Source organism: Streptopelia decaocto (assembly GCF_964273445.1).
Source record: "Streptopelia decaocto genome assembly, chromosome: 24".
Taxonomy (NCBI): Eukaryota; Metazoa; Chordata; class Aves; order Columbiformes; family Columbidae; genus Streptopelia; species Streptopelia decaocto.
The window spans coordinates 663790-687005 of NC_138679.1; the positions used below are offsets into that span (position 1 = coordinate 663790).

At 45.3% G+C, this 23216-nt stretch overlaps 1 protein-coding gene across 1 annotated transcript in view; it reads right to left on the reverse strand.

Annotated features, from left to right (window-relative positions):
- The window catches only part of CPAMD8 (C3 and PZP like alpha-2-macroglobulin domain containing 8), a gene marked incomplete at its 5' end in the record, with an annotated part of 41077 nt that extends 18672 nt beyond the window's left edge, over nt 1–22405 (reverse strand). The window contains 26 exons of the mRNA XM_082071882.1: nt 1479–1655; nt 2201–2426; nt 2833–3131; nt 3786–3837; nt 3968–4110; nt 4563–4716; nt 5261–5492; nt 7607–7672; nt 8857–8999; nt 10343–10504; nt 10618–10767; nt 10869–11041; nt 11536–11725; nt 13921–14049; nt 14408–14578; nt 14751–14978; nt 15206–15314; nt 15565–15649; nt 16063–16176; nt 16307–16361; nt 17298–17315; nt 17789–17841; nt 17972–18137; nt 19067–19089; nt 20192–20343; nt 22329–22405. Coding sequence (XP_081928008.1) covers nt 1479–1655; nt 2201–2426; nt 2833–3131; nt 3786–3837; nt 3968–4110; nt 4563–4716; nt 5261–5492; nt 7607–7672; nt 8857–8999; nt 10343–10504; nt 10618–10767; nt 10869–11041; nt 11536–11725; nt 13921–14049; nt 14408–14578; nt 14751–14978; nt 15206–15314; nt 15565–15649; nt 16063–16176; nt 16307–16361; nt 17298–17315; nt 17789–17841; nt 17972–18137; nt 19067–19089; nt 20192–20343; nt 22329–22405 — 3547 coding nt within the window. The remainder of the gene's footprint in view (nt 1–1478; nt 1656–2200; nt 2427–2832; nt 3132–3785; nt 3838–3967; nt 4111–4562; nt 4717–5260; nt 5493–7606; nt 7673–8856; nt 9000–10342; nt 10505–10617; nt 10768–10868; nt 11042–11535; nt 11726–13920; nt 14050–14407; nt 14579–14750; nt 14979–15205; nt 15315–15564; nt 15650–16062; nt 16177–16306; nt 16362–17297; nt 17316–17788; nt 17842–17971; nt 18138–19066; nt 19090–20191; nt 20344–22328) is intronic.
- Nucleotides 22406–23216: the final 811 nt, after the last annotated feature.

Genomic DNA, 23216 nt, shown 5'->3' on the forward strand with positions numbered 1-23216 from the left:
GAGTGACAGAGCCAGCTCTGTGTCCGTGTGCTGCAGCTTATTCAGAAATGCACTCATGCAAACACCTGCAAGCCTACAAATGCTGCATTTGGGCCAGCAGAAATGCCAAGATTGTGATACCACTCTGAAAAGATCCAGTATTGCTCTTACATTTTTTCTTTTTGCTTGCTAGGTTGATAGTGGCACAGAGTCTATGTCTCACTTGCTCCTCTGGTACCTTCTAAATGCTCCTCTAGATGCTGGGACTGAGTGGAGAAGTTGACCTTTCTAGTTTGCCCCTGGTCACCTGATGGAGCTGGGCTTGCGTCAGTGGGGCTGCGCTCTAGAGCTGATGAAGGCTGGGAGGCCCCCACACCCCTGGGGGAAATGGGTGTGCTCAGCTCGCTCTCTGAAATGCCTGCACACCAATTGGCGCAGCACGGGGAATAAGCAGGAGGAGTCAGAAACCTGCGTTAGGGCAGGAGATGATGACCCGGTGGCGGTTCCGGAGCCATGGTGGGACAGCTCACATGGCTGGAATGTGCTCATGGATGGCTGTGGCCTTTGCAGGAGAGACAGGCCAGCCAGGCGTGGTGCTGGAGTTGCTCTTTATGTGAGAGAGCAACTACAGTGTATTGAGTATTGGAGATCATATAATTAGAAGGTATCATTGTAATCACCTGTTCAGACCACTTTTGACATGAATGAGAGGGGGCTGGCCACTTGGGGAGAGTATCAGGCTGTTGTCAGAGGGTGTAGGGAGGTAACTAGGAAAGCGAAGGCCTCCTTAGAATTAAACCTGGCAAGAGGGGTCAAGGACAACAGGAGAGCTTTTTCCAATCCGTGGCAGATAAAACTAACACCAGAGGCAATGTAGGCCACTGATGAACGAGGTGGGTGCCCTGCTGACAGAAGATCAGCAAGCACAAAAAATAACAAGTGAAACGACTGCAGCCAGGCTAAGGAAGCAGCACTGGGCTTTTGCTGTTGAATACAAGAAATACATCACATATTACATTTTCTGTTTATATTTTCAGAGGAGAACCACCTCACCCTGTCACCTCTGATTTCATGACATGGCTATTGTCTGACTCACATACAAGGCAGCTTTGTCCTGTCGGGTCATTCTTGTTTTTAATGATCTCCAAATTCTTACTTGTCCTGAAAACTGCATAAACTATTTTGCACGTGGCTCTTCTCAAACAAATGCTGAGAAAAACCATGCATGAAAAGACAGATTGCTTTGAGCTGTTTAGGGAGATAGGGAAATATAAATCAATAAGCATGTAAACGAGGAGTTATTTATGGGAATAACGGGCTATATATCAGGGGAAAACATCTTGCTGTCAAAAGCTGTTAATCTTTGAGATCACCCTACAAGAAATGACGAATCCTCATCACTTGAGATACTCTTGATTAGAAAGGACAATGTGATACTAGTAAAACTCTCTTCTAACTTACAATTAATAGAAGGAGAAAAGGCTTGTGTCGTAGGTTACCTTGAACAAGGTAATCGGTGGCTTCACTCTCCACCTCATGACTGAGTTGTTTGGTTTTCTGCAGATATTTCAGGACAAACACATTAGGAGCAAAATGGATCATGTTCTGCTCCCCACACCCAAATGGTAATCGCAAGAGATTGTCCAAGTTGTTCAATGTAGGACCCATCACATCTCCTGTTTGGAAAAGAAGAGACATGTTCAGTCTCAAGGAATTACACTTCACTTACTTTTGATGTCTTATGATTAAAACTCACCTGACTACATTAATTTCTACTGTTACACAGTCAGCTTAAATCACCTGTACCATAAGTTGGAAGTCCTTTGAATTTTAAGTTTTAGCCCTTTAGCTCTTGCTGCAATAAGGAAATGTCACATTTCAGAGTCTGATTGTCCACAACTCCCCCATTTAGATCACTAGTTTAGACCATTTGTGATTAGGATGATTATGAAATGGATACTATGAATTCTAGCAGACAGAGGCTCTGCAAAGCCCTTGGACGATATCAGCTTTAAGTCACTGTCAACTCAAACAGGGTTTAAGCAAATGACAAAAAACATATTAATTATTCTCGCAGAATTAAGCAGCATATATTTGTAACTGCCTGAGACTGCCTTGTCTGGTCTGTATTACCCAAACACTGCTCAGAGGCAAGTAACAGCTGGAGAATCTCTTCATATTTGATAAGTGGTACCTATTGATACCTCCTCATAATTGATACCTATTATTGAAGCCGTAGCTCTTTCTGATCCTGGAATTATGTTGTGGGGAACTCCAAGAGTAAATGCTTCATTGTGATTTTCATCAGTCTCTTCTTTTCTCCAAATTTTAAACTCTCCCATTGACCCCCAGCCTGTGGAAAAGCCAATGTACTTCACCTCAAGCTGTTTGGGGACTGTCCACTCCACAATAATAGACTCATTTAGCACCCGAGTACCGTGGCCAACCTGAAAGGGACAAAAAACCATGCAGTTCCAAGAACGCACACATATGAAATCAGTCTGTCCTGTGTCCTTGGACCTGGGAACTCGTGTGTGCACCAGAGAACATTGCGGATGTCCCAGGATCTTTCTCCTTCCCACCCACAAAGCGACCCAAGGAAGTTTCAGGAGAACTCCACAGGCCTGACCTGCAAGGCTTTCAGCACACCTAGCACTAAAAACATCAAAACTTGAGGTCCTGAGAACATGCTGTGGCGAGCAGATATGTCCTGATAAACACAGCCTCGTCGAGACTTAAGAGAGAAAAAGCACTAGGAATGAAGCTCTAGTCTTCTACAACCTGCTGTTTCTGTGCTCAAACTCTTTAAGAAAGCACGAGACTTCCAGGCCATTACAAGGATAAATTCACTACCTGGATAATTCCATTTTTCCAGCTGATCCAGAAGCTGCGGAATTCATCCCAGGAGAGGATGCCGGCCGTGTCCCTGCTCACCACCGGCTCACCCATTTTGCTGATGGAAATCCAGGTTTTCGTGTTTTGATGGCCACCAATAACAATCTCGGCCATCTCCGCCACGTCATGCGGCCCGGAGGACAGGGCCAGGTGAGCATCGTTGTGCGCTTTCACAGCGATGTCGAAGTGCGTCATCTGGGCGGGTTTCTGCATGTATTGGTACTCATATTTGTTAGGTGTAGAAATGTGTATTTTCTCTAGTCAGAAAAAGAACGGAATGTTGTAAGAGTTAGAGCTTAGCTCACATACTTCAAAAATAACCCATAGCTACCTACTAAAACTTAAACACACTTTTCCCAAGTAAACGTTCTTTTTACCAGGTTCTCTTAAACTTTAAAGGTATATGGGGACGTTTCTTCCAATCTTCTATTTATACCCCCTGCAATATAAAAGATCCTTCAATTCAAACTGCTCGGCTGGATTTCTTCTGAAATCTGTGATTTTTCGGTTCTGATCTAGTGGTCAAAAGCATCGCTGTTTAGCCAGAGCAGCCAGCTTTGAGCCGTCCAAAGCTCAGGCAGAACGGACATACTGATTCCAGCACTGAATTTTAAAACATCAGCTGAAAATGAAGTACAGTCACAGTTTCTGTCCACAGTGCTGAATACTTAAACTGTTTCAGAAAGTAAAGGAATCTAATTGCTATTTCCAGAAATCACTTGGGCAGTTACAGCAAATTCATAATTAGCCAGCCAGGTCAGAAAGCCTCTTTATTCAAAGTTCCTCCTGCCCGCCATAACTCATCAATCACAGACAAATGGAAACAAAGACTTGTTAAGGTTTTTTTCCACATGTTTCTATTTATAACTAAATCAAACAAACTTAATGCCTCATTCAAATCATGAACTTACCATTCGGGCAGAAGAACACGCTATAGGTGTATTCTCTGGCCAGTCCCTCTGGCTGTATAAAGACAGAAATCCACACATAAAAACACAGCACTTGGATTAGCAGAAAGGGCCATTCAGTTTTACTTGCGGGATTTGCCCCCCCTTTATTTTTTCTGAATTGTTACAAATTCGTATTTTCTTACCTCAATAATAACACTACTGCGAACATAATCCACCGCCACCGGGCTCCTCTTGTCCATGTAACTGTCCTCTGCGTGCCTGCCGCTCTTGGAGCTCTGCGTCCCCTCCTGACAGCAGCCAGTCCCACCGTAAGCAAAAGCTTTTGCTAAGAAACAGAGGGAAAAGCAGCAGAGACTAAGAGAGGAAGATCTTCAGGAGCTTAAGTGAAGATCTGGATTAATTAAATACAGTTGATACATCAAGTGTTTTGTAATGACAGCTCTCTTCTATTACCTTTATTCTGTATTTGAACAGTCACATCTAAAAGAGGACCATATTTGCACAGCCACGGGGCAACAGGGAAACTCTTACGTAGTTTCCAGTGTTGCACAATTTTTACCGTGATTATTTGCTTGAGAGGTGTAAAGAATTTGCTGTTATTCTCTTAAATAAGTCTAATATTTAAGTCTCTGTAGCTGTAACAGATCCAAACCTTACATGACCACGTAACAGGAAAACTGATGACCAGGGAATCTTGGAAAATTTGTTCATACAGACTCTTCAGCTATAGAATCTGTTTCTAAGAAACAAATGAAGATGGTTTTATTTCTACCCTACCAGTGATGTTGCTCAGTCCAAGTTCATTGAAGGACAGAACGACAGAGGTGGGTTTCGCTTCCCCGGGGACAACGCACTTCTTCCTTGTCAGATGCTGCTTCCCAGGATGCCCAACAAACTTTATGCCTTTTGGAACAGAAATATTCACGTGGACCTGTGAAAAAGTTTGAAAGCCATTTATTGCAAATGTCAAAATGTCACCCGCAAAACCAACCCACCTAAGCGAAGAATCTGAAACCCACAAAATGCTTAAGAAAATCTTGGCAGGCACAGAAGATTCACTCTTCAAACTTTTTAGTTAATATATTTAACTGAGAGTGCTGCTTTCAGCTCAGCAAGGCTACAAGTAGTTCAGAATGAAACTACTGCAGCTGGACAGATCACAGAATCCCAGAATGTCAGGGGTTGAAGGGCCCTGGAAAGCTCATCCCGTGCAATCCCCCCATGGGGCAGGAACACCCAGATGAGGTTCCACAGGAAGGTGTCCAGGGGTTGGAATGTCTGCAGAGAAGGAGACTCCACAACCCCCTGGGCAGCCTGGGCCAGGCTCTGCCACCCTTACCTTATTTACTTATACCTTACCTTAACCTATACCTTAACCCTATACTTTATTTACTATAACTTGTAGATAACTTCGGAGATTTTAATGCTAAAAGAGAATTTAGTGACTCAGCAACAGGAACACAGAGGGTCCGTACCTCCACACAGACAGCTAAGTAGTTGTAGACGGTCAGTGGGATTTTGGTCTGCTCCCCGCGGATGACGTGGTACGGCAGGGTGAAATCGATGAAGAAGGGTTTAAACGTCTTCAGCTCCGTCCGCACGGCGATGCCCAAGCCCTTCTCTTCAGACAGAGCCACGGCCTCGGTTATCCAGGTGGTGATGGAGTCCGGCACCTCCACACGCAGCTGCGCCTCTCCCGACGGATTGCTGCCGAAGAGAGCGGGGAACAACGGGGGTTGGATGTCAGATTAACCAATCCATGAAACATAACATACGCATTCTTAATGGATTAAAAGCTTTACGAGCATTCGCACCTTCATTACAGAGTCACTTTTCTTAGAGGCAAGCATCTCAAAAAGTCATTTTTGTTGGAAGCCTTTGCCCTTGTACACATTGCAGACTCTGCTTGAACATAAGGGCAAAGGACAAACTTTCCAGCCACCAAGTTCAGCAGCTGCTTGTCCAGGGGCAAATACTCTGATTCAGAGACATTTTGCTCGGTCAGTTTTTGGAATGCCTGACTCAGAAAATTTCCAAACCCATCGTTTTCTTCCAATGAAGACTGAAAGTAATTATTAAAAATCAAATTCCTATTCTGAGTATTTAGCTTTACTGTGCATACCATAACACTCTATCATAAGCCTGGTATCCTCTTCCATGCTTTATAATAACAGAAATTCAATTTTGTTCCCTAGACTTTGCTATTTCCCTCCTGCAAAGCAGCTTTGGCCTTGCCTGGAACAGCAAACATTTCCTCTAAAGCAAGAACAAAAGCTGTTTCATGGCTCACCTGGCAGGATGATTGCTGCAGTTATGAGTACACCCTAAGGTTGTTTTCTCTCCAGTTCTTATTTATTCCCCAGAGCCCGATACACATGCTGCTAGCTCTGGAATCTTTCGAGAGCAACGTGCACCTCAGTTGGCATGGAAAATGAGAAAGCAAGGTCTTCAGAACAAGCTCTGGGACTCTACAGCATAACACGCTGTCTTTCAACACTGCAACACGCTTGATTCAAATCCAGGAGCAAATGAAGAACTGCGCTTTCACTGCTGCTCAACTGAAGGTTATTCACCTTTTAGGCACCAAAGAGGTATCTTTAACTCAATTGTTTGCAGTTTCCAATGAGCCTAAGCTGTTCACGTGTCAGGTACTGGTCTGTGTGTTTCTATTACAGCAGGAAAAGGATTAAAATAAATAGTTTGATAAAAAACTGGAGATCCCTCCACCTTTGAGCAGGCGTACTGGGGTCAGGCAGTCAACAAGCACCCTGCCCAGTAAATGTGGTTCCTAGCTCAAAGTGCGGAGTGCAGAGCCTGGGAAGTGCACCTGGCTTGACAGCACCAACTTATTTTAACTTCTTTTAAGTCCATTAGTTTCCGACTGTTTAGGTCTCCATCGCGCCTGGAGCTCGGTGGCTGGTACCTGCACCAAAGCTCAGCCCGGAGCAGAGAGCAGAGGTGTCCCAGCTCCACCGCTGGCAGCATTCCCACCTGCTTAACCGGACAATTTGTTGCAGCTGATGTTCTTTCCACTGGGATTTCAGCCCATAAGCAGCATTAACATTATTTTCACACATGAGGGCACTTACTCTTCTGGGCGGGAGGCCAAAGTACGCACACATTTCCAGCCATTAGACCCTCCAGCCAGGCTCCAGGAATTTTTCGAATTGGTTTGGGAAGTTGACATTGGGCTTTTGTTTCTTTTTTTTTGTTTCTTTTGGTTTTTTTTTTTTGAGGCTTGTATATTATAATTATATTGTATATTATAATTATAAATGGTAGAAGAAAAAAAAAAGCAAATTCTTCCTGTTCAAGAGAGTGGAAATGAAGGAATGCTCAGCTCAGTCGTTTCTAATGAAACGAAGTGGAGAAAATGCAATCTGCAGCGTTTTATTCCAAACTCTCCCGCTTACAATGAACTGCCCCAGCTTGCTGAGGCCCAAACGGGCACTTCTGGAATTCTTTGTGTATTTCTACAAAGCATATTTCATGCTCAATTGAACAGATTTGAATACACTTGCTGCAAGTTCCTGTCAAATTTAATTTATAATCACTTATTGAGAACGAAGTTTACTTGCAAACCTGGAGAAGCCTTTAAAAATTGTTTCAAATTGTCCTAGACGGGCAGTTTCTGGGAGAGATTAGTTACCTGATTACTCATTTTTCTAGTTCCAGTTGTACCAGGTGGAAATCATGATTTATTGGGCAGTAAATTCAGGTTTGTGGGACATGCTCATGTCAGAGGTTTTAAAGAGCTTTGTTTTCTGCAGTTGAAGAGGACACGACCCTCCGATATAATTATGGGAAGTCCCCATCGATACCTGACGTTGAGGCAGTGCCAGATCCAGGTCTCGGGAAAGAAGGTTCTTTTTCTCTTCTCTGCTCGGCTAGAACAAGAAATAAGTCAATGAATTCTTTTAATATGATGGTTTTAATGGTAGCTGATAAAGAAATGTTCTCACCGGAATGCAGCTTACGTAACCAGCCCAGACTCTAGCCAGCACAGAATTATACAAAAAGGGAGTTCAGGATCTCCTGTGGCAGGAGCAGGACAGCAAGCAGAATTGCAGCCCTGGACTTCAGCAGGGCAAACTTTGGCCTTTACAGGCAATTGCTGGGGGAAATCCCGTGGGCAAGGCTGCTTGAAGGTAAAGGGGCCCAAGATAGTTGGTTGGTGTGCAGGGACTGTTCCTGCCGGGCACAAGATCAGAGCATCCCGACATGTGGGAAGTCAAGGAAGGAGCCAGGAGAGCTGCGCGGTTAAACAGGAGCTGCTGGAGAGAGTCCAGCGCAGGGCAACAAAGATGCTGAAGGGAGTGGAGCATCTCCCGTGTGAGGAAAGGCTGAGGGAGCTGAGTCTCTTTAGCTTGGAGAAGAAGAGTAGATTGAGGGGTGACTCATTCATGTTTACAGATATCTAAAGGCGGAGTGTCAGGAGGATGGAGCCAGGCTCTTCTCGGTGACAACCAGTGACAGGACAAGGGGCAATGGGTGCAAACTGGAACACAAGAGGTTCCACTTAAATTTGAGAAGAAACTTGTTGTGGGTGAGGGTGGCAGAGCCTGGCCCAGGCTGCCCAGGGGGTTGTGGAGTCTCCTTCTCTGCAGACATTCCAACCCCCTGGACACCTTCCTGTGGAACCTCAGCTGGGTGTTCCTGCTCCATGGGGGGATTGCACTGGATGAGCTTTCCAGGTCCCTTCCAACCCCTAATGTTCTGTGGTTCTGTGATCATTTATGACACTAATTACATAGTCTTTCCAAACGATCCCATCGTGCATGCACACATCAGTCTGGGACATGAATAAGAATCACAGGAAACTGAGACAGGAAAATAGTTTGAAATTATCCTTTTGGGCAATATTAATTTTCCAGAAATGATTTAAATTTAACAAAGTAGCGTCAGTTATATTTTTTTGTTATATTTATGAAGACAACGGAAGAGTTTCCCCAACACCACCTTGTCTAAACTCAGCAATTTCCTGGGGACGTGGAGGTGGCAAACAGCCGAGAATATAGAAAAAAAATGCTAAGAGTATAATAGACAACATGCATTCCAACAACAACGTTACCTTGGCGCTATTTTCGAATGCGTTGACGCCACCAGCGTCCCCGTGTGCGGCTGGAAGGCTGGGACGGCCTCATCCGTGTACATGCCGCCGTTCTGCCGGTGGTTCAAGCTGACTATGTCGGTCATTACAACCAGGCCAGTTTCCTGGACAGAAACACGATGATCACAGAAAGGAGAGCAAGGCAAAAAGAATATTAAACATGTACCAATAAAAACTTTTCTGAATAGAATCCCCCAACCCTACTCCAACATTTATGGGGTACATTTCAATTGAAACATGAGGACTTGTAGAAGTTCATATAAAAATGACCGTTAACATGAAAATATGTAGGCATTTTATAGGCAGAGGTTTTACATGAAAGCTCTTGTTTGCTTGGAAAAGCCATTTCAACCAATATCTGACGTTACTGGGCATGTGTAACTGCCAGGTAGCTACAGGTGAAAAGTATTATGCATATTTTTCCCCTAAAATATAATATTACAGCTTTTTACCCGTAGTGCTGCAGTCAGCAGGCAGCCCTCGCATCGCACATCACCGATTCTGCGCACCAGGGATGCCAAGCAAAACGGAAACGGGCGGCACAGCTCCGCAGTGAAAACACAGAACGCTCCGAATCTGTCTGCCAGCTCTGCCCCCGAACTGCACTTATTCACACCAGACAGCGGTGCCCAGACACCAAAGGGACTATGAGCTTTGTTCTCTTGACATACACATGCTGTTCTTACAGATCAGGCCCCCAGCAATGCATACATACCAGCTATTAGCACATCTATCTTTTCCCAAGAATTTATGCCTCTCAGTAAGGAAAAAAAGCATCAGAGCAAAAACGCCAACGGATCAGGGAGAGAAGCAGCAGTGACTCCCGCAGCAGTGGGAAGTGACAAGGATTTAGAGTTTAGCATTGAGACCGAGCCATTAGGGGAATATGCGGAAGCCTATGGGGTTTAAGACAACACAAAAGAACAGTTTAGCTAAAATTTCAGAAAGGACAAAGAATGAAGAGACGGAGGATCAAAGACAGAAGAAAATGTTACTGAGCTTTCACACGGATGGCCACAGAAGCTGGCAGAACAGGAAAGAGGTTTAAAGGATTTCCAAAGGAGAGCCTAAAAGGGGAAAGGTTATAAGGAAAGACTCATGTTCCACCTTCCTTCCCCGTTCAAGTCACTGCAGAAGTGACCTGCACGCTCCCCCACGCCCCCAGGAACCTTCTGGTCCCACCTGATTCTCCAGAGCATCTGCTGAATTCCTTCACCTAACAGGACACCTGCCCCCTCACCAAGACTGATCAGAACCAAAGCACGTTTCTCCGATCTCTCTGCTGGAACAGCGTACTTTCTGTTCTCGGAAATCGCTTTGCAGCCCACACCCCTGGAGAAACAGCCCCCACGTGAAAAAAGGAATTGCCTACAGAGCTGAAAATCATCCTGCAAACATGAAAGTAAAAAAGACACTCCATAGAGAAGCGAGGCTTGATTCTTCCTACTGTAAACGCGAAGCGAGCATCCTTGGTGATGTCCCAGTGCCAGGGAAAGACAGAAGATCTACGGCGTCTACGCGAGGACATGCCTGGCCACCAGAAGTGCCCTTCTTCCTTTGGAGCTCCAAAAGCATCAGATACATCATATTCTGCAAGCTCTTGAAAAACCTGCAGGGAAAGGGGAGAGACTGTTGTCCTTTGGGACGAAGGCTGCTTACTGAAGGGAATGTGTGGACAGCAGGACTGAGAGAAAGATCTCAGTGCTTTAAATGTCCTTTTACCTGACTGGCTGTCAGTTGAAAACCTGTCTTCAGCAGGTAGACGCTCTTATCCACAGTGGCAACACAGACACAGCTCGATTTTGCAGCTCTGACCCTGATGTTCACAACATCACCAGGTCTGGTCTCATTTGCTGAAAGAGCCACTTCAACCTAGGAATTTAACATAACAGCCCATTATCCCGACTCATCATCAGCAGACGAAGAGTAACAAGACACTGCTCCCTCCTCTCCAGCATCTATGCTTCCAGTACCTGGTTTTCGAAGGAGGACTTGACAGTGAACTGCAGGCTGTCCGTGACGCCCTCCCCGTTCTCCCTGACATAATACACCAGCAGACGGCCCAAGGGAGCCATGCTGGGACCCACGGAGAACCGGAGGAACGTCATGCAGACTTCAACCTCCGCTGCAGGGGTGCTGGGAGGTGCTAAAAAAAGAAAGATACAATTAAGTTCTCAAGCCATTTAAAATAAACCAAAAAAAATGGTATTTATTGCTGCAGAACACTGCTGAGAAAACTATAAATGGGTTTGAAAAAGGATTATGCAGCTTATGGGATGGGGTTGTAGCTGGGCTTGCATCAGTAGGGCATCACTCTCGAGCTGATGAAGGCTGGGAGGCCTCCCATACCCCTGGGGATCACTCATTGATCCCAAGCCAAGCACATTAAGGAAAACTAGAGTTTTCTTAGCAAAGGGAGAGAATACAGAAAGATTAGAGAAAATTCTCCAAGAGTTCTCTCTCTTGGAATTTTTTTATATATATTAATTATGTGTGCAATGGATATGACAATTTTTCTTGCAGAAAATTATTCTATGCCCTTTAAGAAGCATCAGCTTCAAGCCAAAGGATACTTAGGTTTGTGGGAGGGTTGTTTTTCCAAAAAAGTAGGGGCAAGTGTGCATTTCTGATGCTAACTACCTGTTCCTGCGAAGTGTGTGATATCCATGTTCTTCTCCAAGGGAAAGGCGGCTCTTTTGCTCCTCTGCTGGGTGACGTTACTGGGCTGCAGTCCCGAAAGGACAATGTTGCCTCGCGATGCCACTTCATAGTGCAGAGTGAAGTTGCAAGGACAGGTGGACTTCACTGCAATCCAAGCCTCCTCTCCTACCTGCACCCAGGGACAGAAAAGCAAAAGATCTGGTCTGTTACAACGCATGCTTTTTATTGATAAAGCACAGAAATCTGTGTGGGTTTCGGTCCACAAGAGCTGGGCCCCCTCCTCCTCAGAAATGTATGTTACATTAGCGCTGTTTCCATGGGTTTTCTCCACAGGCAAAAGGGGCCTGTGTTCAGCTCTGCACTCCCTGCAAGTCTAACAGGAGAATGGGCCGGGGGGTTGTGTGCATTAATGAAAACAATGAAGGAATCTCTGGAATCCTGAAAGTTAAGCCTTTTGGCACAGAGCAGCTGTCAGAATTGGTTGAATTTTAGACACCCATTCAGTAGCCCAGCCCAAAAAGAAAGAGATGGGTTAGGAGCGGGAAGAGACGTGTGTTTGGTAATCTTTGCAGTTCCATTGAGATTATACACGGTGATTACTTTCATATGGCAAATATTAATTCAAACATAACCAATGTGGCATGAAACTACCGGGAATAGATCTGAGGGAAAATGCTTTCAAATTACACAAGTCGTGATACTAATTTGCAACTCTGGCACTCGAGGAGCTCCCCGACACACAAATTAAGGAGCAGAGAGAGGGTTTTTTCTGGGTAAAGTCATCCAATGCCTGAAATAGGTTTCAGAGCAGCACACTGACCTCCTGAAGTCCCGTACCCAGAGGTACTTGCTAAGTATTGAATACCAGGAGATCAAATCCCCAGTCCCAACAGGACGGACACCAGGACGGGACTGGGGCAGCCTGGCTGAGCCATAGACCTGCAGAGCAGCCAACGCCCCCAGCAACACAAGCGTCTTGTTTCTGGGACACGAGGAGCCACTAACACTCGTGTTCAGTAACATTTCTTCAGCAGCTCCCACTTCTGATCCTCGGGCCGTTGAACGCACAGCAAAGCCCATCTAAGACTGAACAGCAATGTTAAATCCCAACGAAATCTTTTGAAAAACCTCTTTCTTCAGCGCTAACAGTGTTATCTTTCCAGAATGTACACATGGTACAAACCAAATCAGCAAAGACTTGAATAGAAGGAGCTGCTAAAGGTTAAATACAGCGAAAATGCCATGGAATCCAAGAAGTGCCTCGTGACATTAAATATTTGAAGTATTAAGAATTCCCCAGTGCAAACGATGAAACAATTCATTAAAAAATGAATGTAGCTAATTGGAACACCCAGTAAGAGTTGGCAAAGCAGGGAAACAGTTCCCACATCAGCTGGTCATCCAACTCCTAACTTTCCCACACAAGAATTAGTTCTAATCAGGTTATAATAAGAACAATGTGTTCAGATTAGCAGTGTATAATCCCCTTTCCATACCTCAGGAAACTTGTAAAAGATTAATTAGCCATTAAACTTCCATGAAATGCAACGATAAAAAAAAAAATCTCTTATTTGGCTACAAAGAGTCTGAAAGCAGCCTGACAGCCCTGCTGATCATGGCAATCTAGGGGTGGATATTGCCAAAAGCCACCTATTTTTTTTCCACAAAGCAACATGCAGACCCTCAGAGTTTCTTCTTGGGTAGAGAATAAACCCTGAACAGCTCTCAGTAAAGCGGCATGCAACAGGAATCACGGTTACATCAGATCTTTCCTTTAGGAGAGAGATTTGACAGCTTTGATGTGGAAGGAGCACGTTTTTAGAGAGGCTTCTACAAAAACTACAAGAGAAGACGAGATAACTATGTTCACAGTTCAATAACTGGAAGACTAAACAGATCCAGCTGAGATTTAAACTGAAGTTCTAGTGAGACTACATAGCCCTAATTTGGATCTTTAGTCATTAAGCCACTCCCACTAACATCACTTCAATCTTTCAGCATTTGTTGACTTGGACTAAAGTAGTTTTCACCAAGTAATTCCTATGTGACTGTTATTAGAGGTGCACAGACCACATATTCCAATCTGAAATCTCAGATGGTGTCAGTGCCTATATCCACCGTCTGCCCCGGTTCCCACAGCACAAAGGAGGATGAGATGCTGCACAAAGCACCAAAAGCACTTTGCTTAGAACCCTGTGCAGCCCACAGGGAACAAATATTTGGTGGCTGAATTGCAGCTACTTCAACCTTTGTAGCGGAAACAGTAACAGTCCCGGATCCCAGAAACAGCAATGGCTAGAAACACTTGACAAAGTACACCAAGAAATGCAGTTGTTGCCATGATGAAATATGAAGCCAACATACCTGGAAAGGTTTGTCTGGGGCCTGGAGCTGGATGTGACACTTGCTGGGCGAGTACCAGCTACTGATGGACAAGTAGTTTGGCAGATATTGATCCCCAGCCGGTTTCCCATCAATCGCCGTCACTTTGGTCTTAACAAAAGTTACATCTGAATGTTATGCAGGTACAGAAAGCCCGGTTTGTATTCTCTTCTTACACTGTATCCCCATCTCCCATTTTACACTTTCCAGCTTTACAGCAAGAGCACTCTCCAAATACTGGACACTTACTACTGTGCGTAGCTGTGTTTGGAGAATCATCTTTTCATGATGCTTTTCAACATCAGTTGTAGTGGCAGCAAGAAACAAAGCAAGTGTTTGCTGCATTTAAATCATGGAGTTGAAGCTAAAAGGCACTGATTCCCTGTTTGTAGCACTGATTTACAAAGTGCAGGTTTGACAAGATTAGTTACATTAAAGCCCGCTAATCCTATAAAGAGCTTTCACCCACCTCCAGCCAGACGTATTGGGCAGCTGTAGGGATGGAGGGGATTTCAAACTCCACCAGTCCATTCCTTGAGACCAGTTCACTTGTGTAAACGTTGTCCTTCGGTGTGAGTTCAGCTTTAATTCGGATAGTGACTCTGTCAGCTGGACTTCCATCAGGGTAAGCGACTTCTACCTACAAAGTGTTTGATTTATAGAACAACATGGTTTATATTATAGGCAATTCCAGCCAATGCCAGAAACAGCAGGTGGGGATAAATCACACCAGAACATGGTATGACATCCTGGGATCAAGTCAGTATGACCGTATATCAGCCACACGTCAGCGTCTCTAATTCTAATCTTACCTTTCCTTTGTAAGGCAGCCCAGGTTTGAACTGTTTCCTGGTATCCTTGGAGTACTTGATATCAATCAGCTGCTTCTGAACAGGTGTCGAGTCATCAAACGTAACCTGTTTGCTCCCATCAGAACTGATCACCGTGGCCCAGATATTGACCGTCCCTCGGAAATGTTCCGGAACATCCGCTGGCATCATGTCTTTCACACACACATCGAAAGCAGCCGAGCCATCGATCTACACAGTGTGTGGGGGAACAGAAACCTAAGTTTGCATTCACAGAATCCCAGAATGTCAGGGATACCATGTCAAAACATAATATTTTTATCATGCTGGATCAAATTACTGCATTTATTCATTTATTTTCTGATCTCCCATCAGTAACATGAAACAGAGCTGTGGTATCAACGTCAAAGAGCACAGAGGAGGCGTTTTACCGCAGCTGAGTCCATGGTCTCCCTCACCTGGGTGGTCCTGAGGACAGGGTGTCCCACCTCATGTCTGTAGTACCCTACGCCATTTATGGTCATATTGACAATTAACTTTCCTGTCACCGGCTTTCCAAATGTATATCTGCAATGGAAAGAGGATAACAATTAACTTCCAGCTGGTTTCTTGCTTTCCCGATCATATCAAGGCCCGCACCGCGTGACCGGCACATCTAGAAAACAGAAAACAATATCACAGCAAGTTTTCCAGCTTGTTACTGTCAACATGTTTGATGAAGGCTTTTATGTACAAAAGCTTCTGATGACCAGAAATCATCTGAAAAGTCTGCAGCAGGTGAGATAGTAATGAAGCTTTATCCGGGACACGTTCCTACCTGGCATGGACAGTTCCTTTTTCACACAGCGAGAGGTCGCGGATGTAGCGAGGGGGGTCAATCAGCAGCTCAAACTTTGGTAACACTACAATGAAAAGAAACACAAAAGCTTTTCAGAGGGGCTTTGAGACTGAAAAGGGGGGGAGCAAAAACCAAAATTCATAATTGCAGGGAAGGCTCTGGGAAAGGAAGGAAAACACTGACAGACTGAAAAATATTGAGGAGTTTCCCAGAAAATTAAATCTTTGTTACATTAATTGATTGTGCAATATGACACTCCATTTTGGGTCCTTTACTTTATGAAGTGTTGAGGACAGGAAGAAAGGGTTTGGTTAAGTTGCAGGTGTCTGTATCCCTGCAGCCTTCAGAGAATGTTTTGTCATGACATATTAAATGTATTATTTCTCAGGTGTTTCATCTCAATAAAAATATTTCATACTATTTTGTTCTTCCAAATGTGCTTGGGTTGTAGTCAAAGTTAATTTGGATCCAACTCACCATATTTCTGAACTTCAAAGGATTTGTTGTACGTGTGCCCCTGCATTTCAGCAAAGATGAGCCACTCACCAAACACCGGCTGATCGGACAAGGGAAAAGTCATATTGACAATACCTGCAAAAGGAAACAACTTACTGTGAACCGCGTCACTCGGCAGCCCTTGGCAAGGCTGACTGAACACAACCCGGGGTAAACAGGAGCAAAGGAAGTGACAATCACTGAGAAAATCAAGTCTGAAACTCACCACAACAAATTGGCGTCAAATTACTCCACTCTATCATACGAGACCCCCGAGGATCCTGCATAGCGGTTTAGGAATGAGAAACATCACAGTGAAAATGAACATCACTAATACATTTAATTCCATTTGCAACAAAGAACTTCATTTTGTAAAATATACATTTCACTAGTAGCTCAAGCGTAACTAACACATGCCAAAAATCTTCTGAAGACACTTGACCGGGGGCATTTTCTGTCTAAAAGTCATTTAAGGACGCTGCCTCTATAACCAACACACACGAACAAGCACTGTCAGCGGCAGATCTTCCACCTGTCTTAAGACACCTATTTGGGGGGGATGACCTGGCCTCTGAGACGCTTTCTTTCTATTTGCAACGGCAGCTGTACAACTAGCAAGACAATTTTTAGATGACAAAGTCAGATGAACTTAATCCCGCTCTTTTTGTCAGCATTAGGTCTGTGACTGAAAGCAAACAAGAGGGTGAATTCTTCTGCTTGCTGACAGCTAAAGAAAATACGTGGTTTAGAAAGGAAAAAAAGACTAGCCACAGAAGGAACCTCTCATTCACCTCAGAGGAAGAAGACAGGAGCACCCTTTCCTTGCCATGAATTTCTAGTGTCCACTATCATAATGTTTGGGTGCAGAGATGAGACTGGCCCTGCCACAGCAGCCCAGGCAGGTGAAGGATGGGAGCGTGTTTGCATTGGAAAGGGAGACACTGAGTGGGACTGGCACATTGAGACAGTGAAGTCAGCCAGCTCTTCTCAGGCTGAAAAATGGGAACAGATGTCTGAAACTGAAGTAGAAAACAAGGATATTTGTTGGTGATAACAAAAAAAGGCACATAGATCAGCTAAAGAGAAAGGGATAGAGGTAATGGCAGAGGTTACAGTTGGGAATGGCTGTACTGGGCTTGAAGAAGCACAGATGTGCGACTCGTTCCCCTTGTGTCTCTACGGGACACACGCTGGGTGACTGGCAGACAGATACTCACCACCACATAAGCTTCGATCTGAAAGACAAAAATAATAAAAAGCTTTATGAACCAAAGCTACCTCTCTGCTTCTTGTGACGAACTGCTGAGTCGACATAAGCAAGGTAGGATGAATGAAGTGACCAAGTTTAATCATCTCTTCTTTGGTAAGAGTAACCTGAGAAACATCCATTTCACTCACACATCTAATGGGAAACGTGACACTTTGTGCATCACCTCAATAGAGTGCAAGTCTCTGACAAACTCTGACTGCTTTGCCATAGTCACATTCTATTTGCTAGCACTACAAACTGCCTGTTCTCCTTCAACAGGGAGGTGACCAAATGAAAAATAAAACCCTAAGTTGTAAAATCCAACAAGCAATCGCAAGACATGCCTAAATAGATTAAGAAATCCAATTACATTTCTGCATAAATGTACATTAGAATAAAATAGAGGTTGCCAAGCATTCCATCATATTTTACAGTGTGAAGGAAAACAGTTTTCTTTACCCTGTCATTGACTGGTCTCAAGTCAGAAGTCACCATATAGAGGTTTATCAACACTGAAAAAAGGAAAAGAGGAAATGTATCAGTCAGCACAGCCGACACTGAGCAGAATTTCTCACCCTAGAATCTGCAAGTTTTGCTTGAAAGCAGCCCAAGCATCTGGCAAGTTCTGCAAGGTCACTTTACCTTTCTGCTTGGGTTTGTAGACAGGTTTATCTGTCTGGATGAACACTGACGACCCTTTGCTGTCGATGGTTACGGTGGTATAGTTGTGAAAGATGTAGCCGTCCCCTGCCAGGTGCCGGTTGCCCCAGACTTTCAGATGCGCTTGTCCACGGAGTCCTGAGGGCACCTGGAAAACCCACCACGAGGTGAGGAAGACACAGAAAAAGCCTCCGAGCTTTCTGGGGAGCGTAACTGACACTGAGTGAGTAAAGAGCAGCCACCTGCTGCATTTCAGCATAACTATGTGTGAGCAATAAAAAGAAAATGAAGAACATACTAGATCTTTTACAATGTATAAACTTCAAAGGAGGAAAAGTCATGCTAAAAGCACAGCAGGAAATTCTCTTCTACCCTTTATCACTCAAGCAAAGTGATATTTGATCTACATGTGCAGCTTTCACTAAAGAACGTGTCTTACATGGGGAAATGGACCATGCTACGGAAGAAATAGTTCTGCTGAGAGAGAGAGGAAAAAAAAACAAGACATCCATGCTTGCACCGGTTCTTGAGAGAAATAAGACTTAAAATCACATTATATTAAAAACTACAAACTAAAGAAATCTGATAATACAGAAATATTATGATAATAGGTCATAGTTTGAGAGTGAAAAAAAACCCCACACAAATCAGCAGTGACACTACGGATTTTACTGAACAGTGAGTTACAGTCTTTGGATAAATAAATCTATGGCATTTGGTATACCTGCTGTCTACATTTCACTTTCTTGACATGACTAGGTACTTACGTATTTGCATATTACCCCAGTAAAGGAGCGGGGAGTATCGAAGCCTTTCTAGAATCTAATTCCCTGATACAGTTTAATTACTGGCAGGACAGGGCAGCAGCATCAGCCAAACAGTAACTACATAAAAGGCAAAGCACACTCTGCCGTTCGCCACCAAGGCAGGGAGATCCCACCGGTCACGCCAGACCAGCACCGAGCTCCTTAGACCTCTCTAAATCAACGGCTTTAACTTACTGGTAGGTCAATGACAATGGAGATGATGCAGTAGCTGCACTGCAAAGAAAAACATCTTAAACTAATGGACACTCACCTTCAGTTTAATTGTTCCTTTATCTAAAAAGAGAGAAAGACAGAGTTATTATTCTCAAATTAAGGTACTAAGGTTTTAGACCTTTGCAGCTGAGTGAAAGGAGATTGCACGTCACAGAGCTTCTAACTGCCACACTCCTCCGTTATGATTTCACCTGAAGCCATTTTCCTGCATGGAGTAAAACAATCAGCAGGGTGAGCAAATCGGACCTGGCAGAGTTCGCCATCATAAACCTGGTCCACATTTCTTTACCATTTTTGCCCAAGGTGAACTGCAAGGTTCCCACCAAGGCTGAGGTTGCAGCAGTCAGCAATAGGACAAGGGGCCATGGGCTTCAACTCTGCCAGGGGAAATTGAGGCTGGAGATTAGAAAGAAACTCTTTACGGAGAGAGTGGTCAGGATTGGAATGGCTGCCCAGGGAGGTGCTGGACTCACCGGCCCTGGAGGCTTTTAAACTGAGATTGGACATGGCGCTTAGTGCCATGATCTAGTCAATGGACTGGAGTTGGACCAAGGGTTGGACTTGATGATCTCTGAGGTCTTTTCCAACCCCATCAATTCTGTGATTCTGTGAATAATTCTCAAAACAAACACTCACGGAATCTATTTTGATTGCTGGATACAGCCATACCTAAGATTTCTCTTTAGCATATGTTGCCCATATGTGTAAGCATCCCTCCCTTTGAATTACTTAGCAATTGTCAGCCTGTTTCAAAGACAAGAGGAGGATAAATCCAGAGACAATGGGGAGACTGCATTTCCAGCACTCATTTTAAACTAAGGGTAGAAAATGATGATGATGTTGTAGACTTGACATTTTTCTTTATATTGAAATTATCACCTTATTCCTTATACAGCTCCCCAGTGTCAAACATTCCGGTTTCAAAAGTAAAGTTATTCATTATAAAACTCTTTGAGTATCAATTATCCAGAGTCTCTGTACGTCTTGCTGTTCCAAAATTAGGGGCCTTGGATATTTGAGATGACATATATCAAAACCGCAATAGCACAATCAACAGAGAATATTTAGCAGTAGTCAACAAATTAAATATTAGTTTGATTCCAGTTCCATAATCACCTTGACTTATAAATTAGTTCTCAAAGTCAGAACAACAAGAACTTACCCAGAACCGTTCCATGGCCTCGGGACACAGCTTCTCCTTTGACTACTAACTGAATCTGGACCATTGTCTCCTTGACAGCATTAAAGATGGTTACACTTATAGCTTCTTCAACACCCGATCGGAAAACAGAAGGTGCCGCAATTAAATAGCCCCTGAGGAGCATAAAAGGAACACAGAATGCACACAGAAATGAACGGAGCTTATAAATTCTTCATATTTAAATAAAGACACTAATATTGATGTTTACTGCATATATCTTATAGATAAACAAGCTAAATATACAAAAAGCTCATAATAAAAAAGCTGAAGTTCATGAAATAAAGAGGTACCTGAGCCTCCAGTAGAGTTCTGTAGATAACGCTTTGTTTTGAAACAATTTAGATACTTCTAACATTTTTGCCTCAATTGTTTTTCATGGGTCCGTTTTCTCGTATAGAAGAAGTGACTCTCAGAGTTGATACTCAGCACTTTCTAAAGGTCAGACTCGCATTCACGTAACACGTCTAAACTTCCAACTCATACAGGAGCAGCCCGGAAACTGCAGTTACAAGACTGGGCTCAAATTCTCAGTTCTGCTGCCACTTTTTTTGTCAAACAATTGTACCGTGCAGGTTTAAAAGCCTGTCAGAAAGCAATCCCTTGAGCGGCACACGGAGCTCTACAGCCAGCCCAGACCTCCCGTACACGCCGTGGCTCTGAACGGAACCCGGCCCACGCTTGTGCCCAATGGCAACTTGTCAGCTACAGGCATTACAGACTGTGCTCCCTGATGCGTTGGGCTGTAAGCAACACGGTTACATTCTCTTCATTACACACCTTTCGGGGGGTTTTGCTTCCCAAAACGATTTTATTTTTAAACGAGGCGATTTCTTGTATGTCTCTTTAAGCCCGATGGCTCAGCTCATGCCTTTCTGCAGTTCCATGAGCCAGGTTGCTTTAGTTCATGATTAATTATCACTCGGGGATGAGGATGATTGTGTTTTACAGCCCCCAAGTCATCTTTTATCAAATTCCAACCCCTGTTTCTCTCTCAGCAGGCCTCATTGCCATGGAGATCCCATTACCCCCAAAGGAAGTTCAGATCTCTGTGGCATTTGAGCTAAATTGCATGGGGTCCTTGGAGATTCAGACCCTTATGGTTTCCAGGTTTGAAAACTCATCAGAACAACAATAAATAACAATAAAAAGTTACTACTTAGCCTGCAAAATTCTTGGTAAGACATACATAGCCCATGTTGTTGCAGAGGGAGAGCGAGTACCATCTGCATCCCGTACGGAATGATTAGACTCCAAGTGTCACACAGCACAGTGCTGCGGAGCCAGATGTGAAGCACATGTATTCACATTGTTCTACATCACTGCAACTCTTCCCCGAGTATCAGTCCGCTGATAAGGCTATTTAAGTCACTTAATAAGTGGTATTTTAGCATCAAATATTTAGCTTGGCAATTAAACAGCTAAATTGACAGTGACTGGACAGCACATTTGACTAACAGCTCTGTCAGGTTACACCAAAACTTGGCAGGACGTGAAATATTTTCTAGTAAGCGAGTGAAAATAAGTTCTCCGTGGCACTCAGTTAATGCAGCTATTCACGGTGTTGACGGACTATAATAAACCAGGGATAAAGAACAAAGCAAACCTTAATCAAAGTTAAACTGAACACACTGCAACGAGCTGTGGATTCAATTTCTAAAAGCCAGAGAACTTTCCCCGCAGTGAAATGTTTCTCCCTGGATGCTTTTCCCCCACAAGAATGTTTCACACGCTCTTCGGGCGCAAACAGCGCTACCTTCAACCATCCCCAGCACAACAGCAGCCCCGGCGCAACACCCCGGATTCCTTAAATAATTGTTCGCAGATCAAAGCTTTGCAGCCGCTCGCCAGAGGCAGGTATTTTTAAGGAGACTTTCTTATATTTTTTTCTTTCCGCTGTGCTATGCACTTTTACACCGGCGAGTACAAACGTGCTGCCGGGCTGCGGCACCGCGCCGCTCGCCTCCGCAGCCCCCCGAGGGGAAACTTCTCACGGGCTTTGTTAAGCGCCCGGGTGCAGCCACCCGGAGCCCCATGCAGAGCAGCCCAGAAGGGTCCATCCTCCCTCCCCAGCGCCCCTCCCGGGGGTCCCGGTACTCACTGCCGCTCCCGGGGCTGGGCAGCAAGCAGGCTGCACAGGCTCAGCAGGACCCCCCAGGCACAGCAGCTGCGGGCCATGGTGCTCGGAGCCCCGGCCCACAGCCGCTCTCTCCGCGGGCAGGACGAGCCTTTTGTTCCCAGCGAAGCGCAGCCCGAGCTTCCCCCGCCGCCCCGCTCCCGGGCTCGGCTCCCCGGTGCCTCTGGCCGCCGCCTCCGCCGCGTCCCCGCCCCCGGGCCGCCCCCTCCTGGCCCCGGTGCCCGCTCGGCTCCGGCCCCGGCTCTTTGTCTGCGGTCCCCGCCTGCTCCTGACAGCGTGCACCGGGGGAGGGGGCCGGGCTGCAGCCCGGGGCGGAGGGGCGGAGGTGCGGGCCCGGTCCTGCCCACCCGCCCGCTCCAGGTGCGCTGCCGGCTCCGGCAGCCGCTCCTCACCTTCCTCATCCTCCCGCAGCCCCCGAGGGCTCCTCTGAGCCCGGAGAGCCCCTGCCTGAGCTCCTCCAGTGCCTGCCGGGCTCGGACTGATGCACAAGTGAAGGTTCCCACAGGTCCCATCAACTTGGAGCATCCCCTGCATGGGCCGGTGCCGTCCACTGAGCCTCTATACTCCGAGGCGCTCCCCTGAGCCCTGCCAAAGAACCGCTTTTCAACCCCAAAACCCTTTCCAAGCCCTGCTCTGTCCTCTCCATCCCCAGGCCCTCATCTGTCCATCTCCATCCCTCTGTCCCAGCCGCGGCTCCAGGGCTGGAGACAGGAGGGGGAGCTCTCAGCACGCTGCTCTGGACAAGAGCAGTTCGCACAAACCGGGGAAGAGCAGATCCGAGGCAACAGCAGAGATTCGAGGCCACAGAATAAACGCCGTGTCCCACAGTGATGCACTAAAAGCTGCACATAG